The sequence below is a fragment of the Mustela lutreola genome, chromosome 8, assembly GCF_030435805.1.
Source record: "Mustela lutreola isolate mMusLut2 chromosome 8, mMusLut2.pri, whole genome shotgun sequence".
Taxonomy (NCBI): Eukaryota; Metazoa; Chordata; class Mammalia; order Carnivora; family Mustelidae; genus Mustela; species Mustela lutreola.
Window position 1 is genome coordinate 73672462 of NC_081297.1, and position 12895 is coordinate 73685356.

General features: G+C 34.9%; 1 protein-coding gene across 1 annotated transcript in view; it reads right to left on the reverse strand.

Annotated features, from left to right (window-relative positions):
* LOC131839782 (mucin-19-like) overlaps positions 1-11497 on the reverse strand; it is a 45624-nt gene extending 34127 nt beyond the window's left edge. The window contains exons 1-11 of the mRNA XM_059187504.1: positions 11374-11497; positions 10174-10356; positions 9597-9779; positions 9121-9273; positions 8906-9028; positions 5587-5637; positions 4220-4279; positions 3310-3538; positions 2275-2389; positions 1765-1825; positions 1446-1543 (exon numbers count right to left, since the gene is read on the reverse strand). Of these exons, the coding sequence (XP_059043487.1) occupies positions 1446-1543; positions 1765-1825; positions 2275-2389; positions 3310-3538; positions 4220-4279; positions 5587-5637; positions 8906-9028; positions 9121-9273; positions 9597-9779; positions 10174-10356; positions 11374-11497 (1380 nt within the window). The remainder of the gene's footprint in view (positions 1-1445; positions 1544-1764; positions 1826-2274; positions 2390-3309; positions 3539-4219; positions 4280-5586; positions 5638-8905; positions 9029-9120; positions 9274-9596; positions 9780-10173; positions 10357-11373) is intronic.
* Between the last annotated feature and the right edge of the window lie 1398 nt (positions 11498-12895).

Below are 12895 nucleotides of genomic sequence, written 5' to 3' on the forward strand. Positions count from 1 at the left end.
ATTTGGTTTTGCATGATAATCTGTAGAATGGCAGGGAAAGTTGCTGAATGCTGTTCAAAATGGAGAGTTTTGAAGTAGAGTTAGCACAGTGACTCCTAAAAGAATCCTTCACCTCTGGCATTTTGGATTGCTATATAACAACTTCAGCAATGGTTGTACCTATACTCATCCAAAATTTCTCCAAATGTGACATGAAATTTACAACTTGAGAAAATAAAAGGGGTGAGAAAAAAGAGCTATTGTCAGTGCCAGAGAGTGGGATGATAAATGACTGATACCATAAAAGACAGAAGGGAAACGGGTGCTTGGTCTATTAGTCTTATCATATTTGGTGAGCAAACAGACAGTGAAATAGAGTCACTGTGGGCTTTCTGGGTGGGGGTTGTTGGGGGCCATGGGAGTTAGCTCTGGAAACAATGTATTTGTTTCATGTTGGTAAGGAAGTAAGGAGGTAAATACACACATTATGGAAAATACAAATTTCAAATTTCAACATATTTTAACTACCACGTAATTGTACATATGTTTGTGCAGAGAAATATAAAAAAACCACTGTCAAGCAAATGAACAATCTGGACCAATTAACTCTCTGAACAATTTGGACCAATTAACTCCTAAGATAGCTGATAACATTTTCTAAGTAAGGTATAAGATTAAGCAAAATAAAATCTTCAAAGATTGCTTTTTTGTCTGTTATTTTTGTGTATGTTTATCACTAGATTATAGGTTCCTTTAGGACAAAAATAGAATCTTGTATCCTCTTGGTTTAACATAGTGTCTTGCACATAGTAGGTCCTTACTAAATATGCATTAGCTTTAACATAAATTTATATAGTCACTGAGTTAATATTTTTGAGCAACCTGCTATACAACTTTCTCATATGCTATACAACTTCTGGTTCTATACAAATTTTAGGATTGTTTGTTCCAGCACTTTGAAAAATGCTGGGGGAATTTTGATTGGGATGGCACTGAAAGTATAGATTGCTCTGGGAAGCACAGACATTTTGACAATGTTTATTCTTCTGATCCATGAGCATAGAAAGTTTTTCCATCTTTTGTGTCTTCTTTAATTTCCTTCGTGAGTGTTCTCTGGGTATTACACGCAAACAATGAATCATGGAACACTACATCGAAAACAAATGATGTGGGGGTGCCTGGGTGGCTCAGTCATTAAGCGTCTGCTTTCAGCTAGAGTCATGATCTCAGGGTCCTAGGATCAAGCCCCACATCGGGCTCTCTGCTCAGTAGGGAGCCTGCCTACCTCCCTCTCTCTCTCTGCCTGCCTCTCTGCCTCCTTGTGATCTCTGTCAAATAAATAAATAAAATCTCAAAAAAAATAATGAGGTACTGTATGGTAAACCAACATAACATAAGGAAACAAACAAACAAACCAAGGAGAACAGTGCTGAAATTTGCTACTAGGTGAAATATAAATCTCTCACCTCTACACCATCTTCACAAATCTCATAGCTTTTACTAAAAGCTTTGGGACAATCTCCAGGAATTTTACTACTGGCAATGTGCTCATTGATGTTGTCTCCTTAAAAAGAAAACAGTGCTTAGTACAAGATATTCACTATGCAAATACATGTTATTTTCAAGCTAAATATAACTAAATTGACTACATAATTTTTTACTTTAACAATTTCTTATTCTTTAGACAAATGCAAATTATTGTTAGGTTTATTAAAATATGAGCAATCATTTTATAATCTTCTTTCAGGAAGCAATTTTCTTAGACACAATGCACTGAAATCTCACCTGGAGTGCTGTTGAAGTTACCACAAAGACCACAAGTTGGATATTGCTTGTGAAGAGTAAGCTTTAAAAAAAAATAACATGTACATGTTTATAAAATATTAAAAATACCTCAAGACAAAGTTTGCCCAAACCAAATGATGGTGTCTCTTCATATTCAATTCTACCTAAGCTGGGTACATAGGCATGTACCAGCAAGCCTCTTTTAGAGGACCTGGATCTAGAAGTTGGAAAGATCCTGACTCTACCTCTTACTAACTGTGTGTCCTTGGATGGATTATTTAGCTTGTATTAGCCTGAATTTCCTGAGTTCCATCACCTACAAAACAAGATTAATAATAGGATGTATTTCAAGGTATTTTAAATTATAAATAAGATAATGCTTAGTACAATGCATAATGTGGGGATTTTTCAATAAACCTTAACTCTTATTTTCCTTACAATGTAATGTTTTATAACTGAAAACAAAGAAGAAAAAGCACAGGAATGTAAGAAAATCAGACCCAGACTTACTGAGAGTTTATTTTTGCCCCACATCAAAGACAGGATTCCTCTACGACTTTTCAGGACATAATGTTCTCCATATTTTTTAATATGTATCAGTTTATTGTCATATGGTATCTGCACTCTGAAAAGTATAAAATACAAGTACATATAATGGTAAAAATAGTATTATAACTTTTTAAATAATTTATGTTCTATATTTAGTGTCATAAATATAATACTGGCTAATAAATATTAAAGCTTAAGGCCCCTGGGTGGTTCAGTTGTTAAATATCTGCCTTCAGCTTGGGTTGTGATCCCACGGTTCTGGGATTGAGCCCTGCATCGGGCTCCCTGATCTGTGGAAAGTCTGCTTCTTTCTCTCCCACTCCCCCTGCTTGTGTTCCCTCTCTCATTGTTTCTTTCTCTCTATCTCTGATAGATGAATAAAATCTTTAAAAAATATATTAAAACACAATGGTTTTGTTTTTCCAATATTTGAAAGACTTTTAAAGAACAATGACTAAATCCTTGGGGCTTTGGAGAAATAAAAAAGAAGAAATCCGTTCTGTATAAGAAATAAATGATCAAATAATTTGAAATGTTCACAAGTAGAATATCACGCCTCAACTTTTTATCCTGGAAAATATTCAAATATGGCATCTCTTCCAAATATGAATTGCTACTTCTAAAAACAATGGCCTAAGTTTCAGTCTAATGAAAATCCCATATTTATATTTAATGATAGACATACGAATGAAAACTAAGATATTCTATTAGCAGATTGATCGAATATGCACGTTGCCCCAAATCTAGATACTCAAAATAGTCAAACAACAGAGCTACTCTTCTTATCTCCACCTTGTTATAGGAATAAATATAGTATTTTACAATCCTACACTAAACAAAATCTATCAGACTCCTGTCCAAGAGATTATTATAAAATCCAATATGAGAACCAAAATAGGAAAAGAGTACCATCTTTCACTATTCGACCTTTTTTCTTTTTGCTCTGGTTACTCCAAGTGCTTCTATAACATTTATCCATAACTCTGTGGCATTTACCTTTCTTCATTAACTAGAATGCGATCACCAGAAACAGAGACCTCATTATTATCGATTTCAACTGCTATTTTTTCAAAGTCACCATTACTCTTTCGTTTGATCTCAATATTGAAATCTCCTCCAGATTCAACGCAGTGATGGCAGAAAGTGTATGAGCAGGAAGACTCAAAGGAAAAGATGCGGCCATTGAAAGCTTTATATATTCCTTTGCCCCAAGTAGTAGCTTCACCTGCAAAATATTCAGAGTAGAATATTCATAATTATTTGGAACTATTAATGTAGCTACTAGTTCTGATTTTTTAAATGTTTATGTACCAAGAGAAAACACCACAGAAAGGTTTTGTTCTCACAGCCACCACATTAAATCAGTATTTTTCTTTCTCACACATAGCAAAAACACACTAACAGTAGTACTTGAATCCTTGGGAATACATAATGGTGTCTATTCTGGCTTAAATAAAACATGAATAAAAACACCTTGTTTCCAATGGAAAAGGGAAATTGTCTCTACTGGCAAAGGTATATACAGAGAGAGTTGTGATCTGTTTGCCTACTTCTTTTTCTTCTTGTAGAGATAGTCTTTCTAATGTTGACAAGAGAATTACCATTTATAGCAAAAAAGTATAAAGAATATTATTTCTCTATGTACATGCATCTGCACATGTACACATATGTGTATTCCTGTGTCTGTGTCATGTGTATATGTGTGTGCAGGCATGTGTATGTGTACCTTTGAGGAAAAATAGTACAAATCTGGTGTCATTCAGAAGTGCAATGATCAAACAGATAGATGATGGGAAAATGTTTAAAACTAGTTCCAAATTTTGGCTAATTTGTAATTCCATTAGATACTGGCTGGCTTGGACATAAAATATATATATATATATAAATCCCAGTCATTTTTACTTACCAATAACTGGGCTCACTTCTGAGTACTTCGGAATGGCTTCTGGAATATTGGATCCTTTTTCTATTTAACACAATGCATGGATTACTTAGATTTATTTATTTATTTATTTATTTATTTATTTATTTGACAGACAAAGATCACAGGTAGGCAGAGAGGCAGGCACAGAGAGAGAGGGAGGATGCAGGCTCCTTGCTGAGCAGAGATCCTGATGCAGGGCTTGATCCCAGGACCCTGAGATCATGACCTGAGCCAAAGTTTGGGGCTTAATCCACTCAGCCACCCAGGCACCCTTTAAATTTCAAGACACATATTAATTTTTTTCTTTTTTCTTTTTCTGACATATATTGATTTAAAATATATAGTACATTTGAACTTATACATGGGAACTTGGAAGCTGATTCTGAAGGTCATCAATAGGTTTCTTTATCCTGAATATATAATTTGATTTTGTGAGAGCTATAATTTACCAAGTTCATTTACATGATTATCTCTTAAATCCATATTTTTTCTTGAACAACTAGTCATTGTATTTTCAAAAATCATTGTGAGCTTACTCATTTTAGGTTACGTACAATTACTAACATTTGCGGCATCCCCCATAGACCTATATTTTGAACTTCAAAAGGAGAAATTTGTTAGCATACTTTTATTGGGAGCCATTAGCTAAACAGGTCCAAGGTAGATTTGTATTAAATCAGTCTACAATATGATGCTGATAAGTCAATTATCTATATTAAAGAGAACTCAATTCTCCTGGTCAAAGAGGAAAATTCATATCACTTGATACTTTTCTGTGGTTGTTTATTTACAAAGCATTGAGCATTTTATGTGACTAAGTAAACTTACATGAAATCTTAGAGCAAGGCCTAAAATCAAGCAGAATAAAATAGCAGCAACAACAAAAATCAATATTTTAATGGAATTTAAACATTTTTTTTACAATGCCATTTATTTTATATTTTGGGACTTGTCTTTGCTAAAGGCTGTCTTATCCCAGGTCAAGTGGAAGTAGATTGAATTCTTAGTTTATTTACAAAATCATTTTAAAATAATGTATCTAAAATGATAAAGAAGAAGTTGCATTATGCTTTATTTAGATTCCCTTAAAGTATAATTTAATATATTGTATTAATGGAGTTGTTTAAAATATACAGTTGGTTATCTAAATCATATTACTCAAAGAGAAGCATTTAGAAGCTCAGTTCAACATGGAAAAGACACAACAATATCACATGCTAGTAAATCAATAATCCACAAAACATTTAAACTTCAAAATTATACATAGAGATATACGTACACACAGATACACACATATGCATCATATATAGAGAGAGATTTTAAATACGGAAAGCCACAAAGCAAATTACCTGGAGTACTGAATGGTCCAGAGGTACTGCTGTCAGAGGAGCTTGTAACACCTATTTTAATACAAAATAGTTAAGCTCTTTCATAAATGTATACATTTCATCAGAAAGGATGAATACCCAACTTCTGTAGCAACATGGAAGGGACTGGAAGAGATTATGCTGAGTGAAGTAAGTCAAGCAGAGAGAGTCAATTATCATATGGTTTCATTTATTTGTGGAGCATAACAAATAGCATGGAGGACAAGAGGAGTTAGGGAGGAGAAGGGAGTTGGGGGAAATTGGAAGGGGAGGTGAACCATGAAAGACTATGGACTCTGAAACAATCTGAGGGTTTTGAAGGGGCGGGGGGAGGGTGGGAGGTTGGGGGAACCAGGTGGTGGGTATTAGAGAGGGCACGGACTGCATGGAGCACTGGGTGTGGTACAAAAACAATGAATACTGTTATGCTGAAAATAAATTTTAAAAAATTTTAATAAAATAAAATAAAAAAAGAAAAGTTTTTAAAATCTGATGGATAAACCATGGATCCAAGTTCAACAATGCTAATGCTAGCAGACTTAGAACAATGCATAAGAAAAATATATATTATCAACTCAACAACCTGTGGGAGAAATAAAACTAAATGCCTCATCACCAAATGAACTGACATCAAATTAATTTATTCCAGATCAATTGCCTTAAAATGTATTCAGGAAAAGAGAAAGAGAAAGGTTTGCATTAACAGGACCCAGCATCTCCTATCTCAGTTTCCACCACACTTACTCCCACTTTGAATTGCTTTACATTTGGGATATCTAGGTGCCATTTCTAGATGTCAATGGAACTAAGGAGTCCACAGTCACAAAAACTGGAAATATGAAAACCACTCATCTAGTTGAGCTGAAATGTTCCTTTGAATAAGTCTAAGATCAAGAGATAATAATCTCAACAGATCAAGAACTTGCAATTTCAAAGCCACTAGGTTCACTGCCATTAGATATACTAACAGAAAGAACACTAATTAATAAATGTCTGTCTCATTCAAAAAATTAAAGCAGTCAAAAGCTGCCATCCCAATAGCAGAAAAATTTCAAATTGGTAACCATTCCAAAACAGAAAGATGAGAGGCAGTTACTGCCTACATTTCTCAGGAACACATCCTAAATTTGAATACCTGAGCTAATGACAGCAGATCTGGGGCTTCAATATTCAGTGCCTAATTAACCATTTGTACCAACTGGGTTTAAACAAAATTGGTGGCATGAATAATGAGTGATTTCAAATTTCTCATTTCCATTGCAGTGTTGACCTCAAAACTGATGTCCAAAGATTAAGAACAACCTAAAATAGAATTATTATTTCTATGTGACCAAGCCTTTTTTGAACAGATTCACTAATAGTCAATCTAGACAGAAGCCAACATTACTACACTACCATGTATCTCCTGCTAATTAGACTTGCCTTTTAAAAATGTATCAATCCTAAAGTTGAGTTCTAAATGTGAATCCTGAACATTTTTCATATTACCCATATCACGAGAAGTGAACCTACTACCCAGTTCTGTGGTCATCCAGTCTAGTGGCTCCCAAGACTTTCTAATACTGCTAGCCGCACCAAAATAGTTCCCATGTCATAATAAGTATTATTTAACAATGCATACCACAAATTCCTAGACTATTCAATCTAATGTTTCCATTAAGTAGAAATATTAAAATTTATGAGATTTTCAAAAGGGATGGAACTCATTTACTCTTATCAGAAATAAACCTGCAAAAAAATTTTAAACTACCAAGACCAGATCCAGAATACAAAGCTCAAACCCAACAAATTATTGGCTACTCTAACCACCTCTTCAGCTTCTGCAACTCCAAATCAGTTTTGTATAAAGGCAACAAAAATAACTCCACATCAGTATAATCACAGCCACAAAATTCATTCTACATTCTATGCCACGCAATATTAAATGACTTTTCCCTAATCACATCTACATACAGTTTATCATTTAACAATTTTGGCTTGCTTTTCGTATCATTACAAATGATTGTGATTTTCACTGCTATTTTATCATGTATTTCAGAATCCTGACTTTCTAATCATCAGATATAAATCTCAATTCTCAAGCCGTGAAAACCAGACTCAGTAATATCCTTTCCAGTATCACAGATACCTGTACCACCACGGCCAGTTTCACCAAATTCGTTTGGTCCAGAAGCAACACCACCAAGTCCAGCTGTACCCTTCCTTCCTTCACCACTTCCAGAACCAGAAGACCAAGTGTTTTCTCCTAATGGAAAATCAAGATGTGATTAAAAGAAATAAAGAAGGAAGAAATTAAATTGGATTTCTTGGGAATAGAGTCCAGGTTAAGCTGCCTGAGCTGCTGACGTCAGATCCAAGACTAAAGTATCTAGTCCCCACAAATCCATTGCCTCTTTCCATTCCCACCAATTCGATTGATTTAAAATCCCTGCTGATCAGATGACCCCATATTAGATCCTGAATCTTCAGAGATACCAACCAGAATAACCATACCCATTTCTTACACTTGAGCAAAATGATCGTCATGAGAATTATTTTTCATGCATACTATGATTCAGAATTTTTCTAGGCACAGAAATTAACCACCAATACCTAGAACACTGGAGCTAGAGCCTCCAGGACCACCTACTCTATTTCCATCAAAGTCTTTACCACTATGGCTACTGGATTTGAACCAGAATCTCAAAAACCAAACTGAGTTTCACCCTTCCTTTCTTCATTTTCATAATTAGAAAACAAACTCCTTCCCTCTAATGGAAAATTTAAATGTTATTTTTAAAAATGATAAAAAAAATTTAAACCCATTTCAATTTCAGCAAGATTCTAGGTTAGTAGAATGCCTGAGTTATGGGATTGGACCTGAGATTCATGGATCCACGGACAATATACATGCTGCTGCTCATTCCATCAATCCCCTACCTCCAACTTTCTTTAACTAAGTACCAAATCCTGAATTTTGAAAAATTTTTAAAGATTTTACTTATTTATTTGAGAGAGAGTGGAAGAGGGTAGGAGAGGCAGACTCCCCACTGAGCAGAGAGCCTGACATGGGACTCAATCCCAGGACCCTGAGATCATGACCTGAGCTAAACACAGACACTTAACCAACTGAATCACCCAGGCACCCCCTGAATTTTCAAAATTACCACCAGCATGCTCACCACCACCTCTTCCACTGGTACTTCTACCAGAATATTAAAAGTATGTCAATAGGAAACATTTGATATATTTTATAATTGAGAAATTTAAGCAAAAAATTAACTAGCAACATCCATACCACTAAAAGTAGATTATCTAGTACCTTTTATTACATTTTTACTAAGGCCAGTGTCATCAAATCGATTTGAACCAGAATCTCCAAAATCAAATTTAGCTTCACGTTTCCTTTCTCCATGTCTCAAATCAAACGATGAGGACTTTTCCACTAACAGAGAAATAAAAATGTTAGCATGACAACAGATGAAAGCCTGAAATCAATTTAGATTTCACCTTAAGCAGAGTCCAAAATTAGACTACCTGAGCCACTGGCATCAGATTCCCTGCTGCTCTTATCACTCTGATAAGATCCACTGCTTTCAAATTCCTTTTGACCAAATTTCTCAAAACCATAACTCAAATTTTCTGATATCCCATCAACAAAATTATCCCCAATTCTTGCACTGATATTGCCTGCAGAATGTAAAATGATTGTCATCAGAACATATTCCAATAAATTTTATGATTCAAATGCTTTTTAGGCACAGAAATTAAACATCAAGACCTAAACCACTGGAACTAAATTCACTGGAACATTTAATACCATTATCACCACTGTCACCCCAGTGATATGAACTAGAATCTTCAAAATCAAATTCAGTTCCAAACATCTTTCTTTCAAGTCCAAAATCAAAAGACCTAGGCCTTCCCACTAACAGAAAATTCAAAATATTATCAAATAAAATACTAAATATTCAAAACTCAATAAGATTTCTTAGGAACACTGAGTGGAATACCTGAGCTACCAGCATCAGATCCAAAGTCTTTGAATCCAGCCCCAGCAGATCCACTGCCTCTCATTCTAGTCCCTCCAATTTCATTGATTCCAAAGCCCTGTTGACCAGAAACCCCTACATTGATTTCTGATTTTCCAGAGCTGTCACCAGCAAATGTATTCCGATTTCTCAAACTGGTATCACCTGCAGAACATAAAATGATGTCACAGTGCATACTGAAAACATTTCATGATTCAGAAATGTTTATACATAAGAAATGAGATATCAATACCTAGATCATTGGGAATGGGTCCTCCAGAACTATTCGTTAGCTTTCCTTCAATTTTTATTTTGCCATTAATGTCACTGTCACCAAATGAACTTGAACCAGAAGCTCCAAAACCAAATGCAGCATTGTCCTTCTGTTTTCCAAGTTCCCAACCCAAAGACCCAGTTCCAACTGACAGAAAAATTAAAATAATATTAAAAATTAATCTTAATTAGTAAGTTTATTATTAAATATTTTTAAAATCTATTTTAACCAATTAGTTACTTTAATTAATTTCAAATTTTCTGGGATGAGTCTTAATTGGAATACCTGGGCTATGGACATCAAATCCAAAATCGATTGATTCACCCCCGGCAGATCCTCTGCTGCTTATTTCACTCCGGTCAGCTCTACCAATGCCCAATCCCTTCTGATCAGATGCCCCCAAACCAAATCCCAAATTTCCAGAGATACTGCTACTAAATCCAGCCCTACTTTTTGGGTTGGTATTATCTGATAAAATTAAAAAAGAAAAGACAAAAGATTGTTACCAGGTAATAATTAAATACAACTTATGACTCTATCCTTCATGCACAAAATCTAAATAGCAATAATTAGACCACTGGAACTTGACTTTCCAATGTTCTCTATTTCATTCTCACCAAAGTCTTTTTGTTCGAGACTACTGATACCCATTCCACATGAACCAGAATTACCAAGACCAAATTCAAATTCATCCCTCTTTCTACCACCAAATCCAAAATCAAAAGGCAAATGTAAAATTCAACTGTTTTCAAAAGCAAAAAACAAAACAAACAAAAACCCAAAGGATGTAAATGATTAATTATTTGTATTGTTTCATTACAGAGTCTTGATCAGAATTCCTGAGCCACTGATATGACAGCCAAAGCCCAATGGATTTACCAACAAACTCCTTTCTGTTCTTCCTCTTTCCACCAATATCCACACCTTTTAAGATAAATTGCTCTGACACAAAAATGCAAAGATTTATATATTTTATTGACCCTAACCTCTTCACTGACTTTAATTGCTAAATATAGAATGCTATTTACCCATACTTTTGTAAATTTGTGGGGTTTTTTTCCGACGTTCTTCTTTAAGAACACTAGTTGAAATATGAGTAATGAGACTTAAAAAAGTTAACACCACGGAAGTACAGAAACATGAGACCCAAATTCTCCTGTTCTTTATAACAAAACTTGGAAACAAGAGAGTTTATATGCCTTTCCCAAAGTCCACAGAAGGTAAGCAGGAAAGACTGGGGATAGAAACTGGGTCTCTTTCTTCCAGGTCCAAAATCCTTCACAATTAAATCTAACTGCCTCTTCACTAAAATGTTTAAATTGCTGATTTCTGTTGAAGATAACACAGCTTCTTTAAGAATCAAACATAATTTAAAAATCATTCTCTCTAACACTGAATTAGGTCAAAATAACACTACCTTCCCTGCTTTGCTAATTGATTTTTTTTTTCTGTCAAAAGCAGAAACTAAAAAACAACTTAGAATACCTGTTTCACTGGCAGCAGATTTCGAGCCACCCAATCCATTTACTGCATTCACATCAAATCCACTTTGGCCAGATGGACCCCTACCAATGTCATTTCGATTTGAAGCAGTGCCACCAAATGTCATATCGCCAGACATACTGCTGGCAAAACCACTTGCTAACTTGCTTTTCTCTGCCATACAAAAACACAGTTGCTATCAGAAAAAAAGTTGCGTTCACTCATAATGTACAAGAAATTAATCTATACACATTGCTTGAATTAGGCCTACATTATCATTTCAAAAATATCGTCCCCTTCCCCTCCATACATCTTGCCATATATAATTCCATACAGTATAACCAAGGGTGTACATGGCAAAAAATTTACCATGAGGTTTGAGAATTCCATAAGAAAACTAAAGCACTGGGACCACTTAAGATAAATTTCACTGTCTTCTTTAGAACATGACAAAACAATGAACAATTGAGTATTGTGAACAAGAGCAAGCATATCTGCATGAAATTATTAGTCATCCTGTTTGTCAGTCCCCAAACAGATGGCTGGACAGACAGGAAACTGCACTCCTATACCCCAAACTGTTTGTCCCTTTTCAGTTATCACCACTTTGACTCAAATATTAAATTTCAATATAAAATACTGAAGTTATTTTCCTCATTGAATCTCCTTCTTTTCTATTTTTGCACAGGTAAGAACTATAGAGATTTGCGGACCAGGCAAGTAAAGTAAAACGTGGCCAGTTGGGAGAAGTGTGTAGAACCAGAGAGAACATGCCTCATCTAAAGAAAGTTGATTTTTTTTTTTTCAAACAAAACCAAATAGCAGACCACAAACTGTTTTCAAACACTGCTTTATAATATTACTCATAAAACTGAGTATGCAATTTAAAGACAGAATCCCAGTGCAGAAAATAAATTGTGGTTGGAGACAAAAATGGGAGTAGAGAAAACTTGCACCAAATTTGGGGTCTGGAAGTACTGTAATTAAATATCATAAAAATGATTGATCATTATAATAGCACCAAGAAGAAAGATAGTATAGAAAAACTAAAATGATCAGGAAAAAAAATGTAACTTAACGTAAACATCTTTTCCAAAATTCTCTAAAGACAGAATTCATCAGTCTCATTCATCAGTCTCATTCATCAGTCTCAGGCCCTAGAATTAGTGCCTTTCTATTCCCCACTATTAATTAAGGCCATGCGCTGCTAATAATGCAAAGATTATCAGGCTACCCAAAATGAAATAAAGCACTTGTTTCCTAAATAAGCATTTTTCTCTAACAGTACCTGCCGGAGTGTTTTTTAACACTAAACTATCAGTATCTCGATGTTTCCTCGACCCATCTTCAGCCCCTCCTGGAGCATTATATCCAGTGTTAAGGAGTGAATCAATAAGAGATTTCTTTCTTCTGTTTGGGTCACCAAAGCTCAGACTACTGAACAAAAAGCCACCTAATGTGAATAACAGAAGATCATATTTGAAAACAGTATAAAGAGCGCAAAAAGGGGTTTTCATTGTGACAC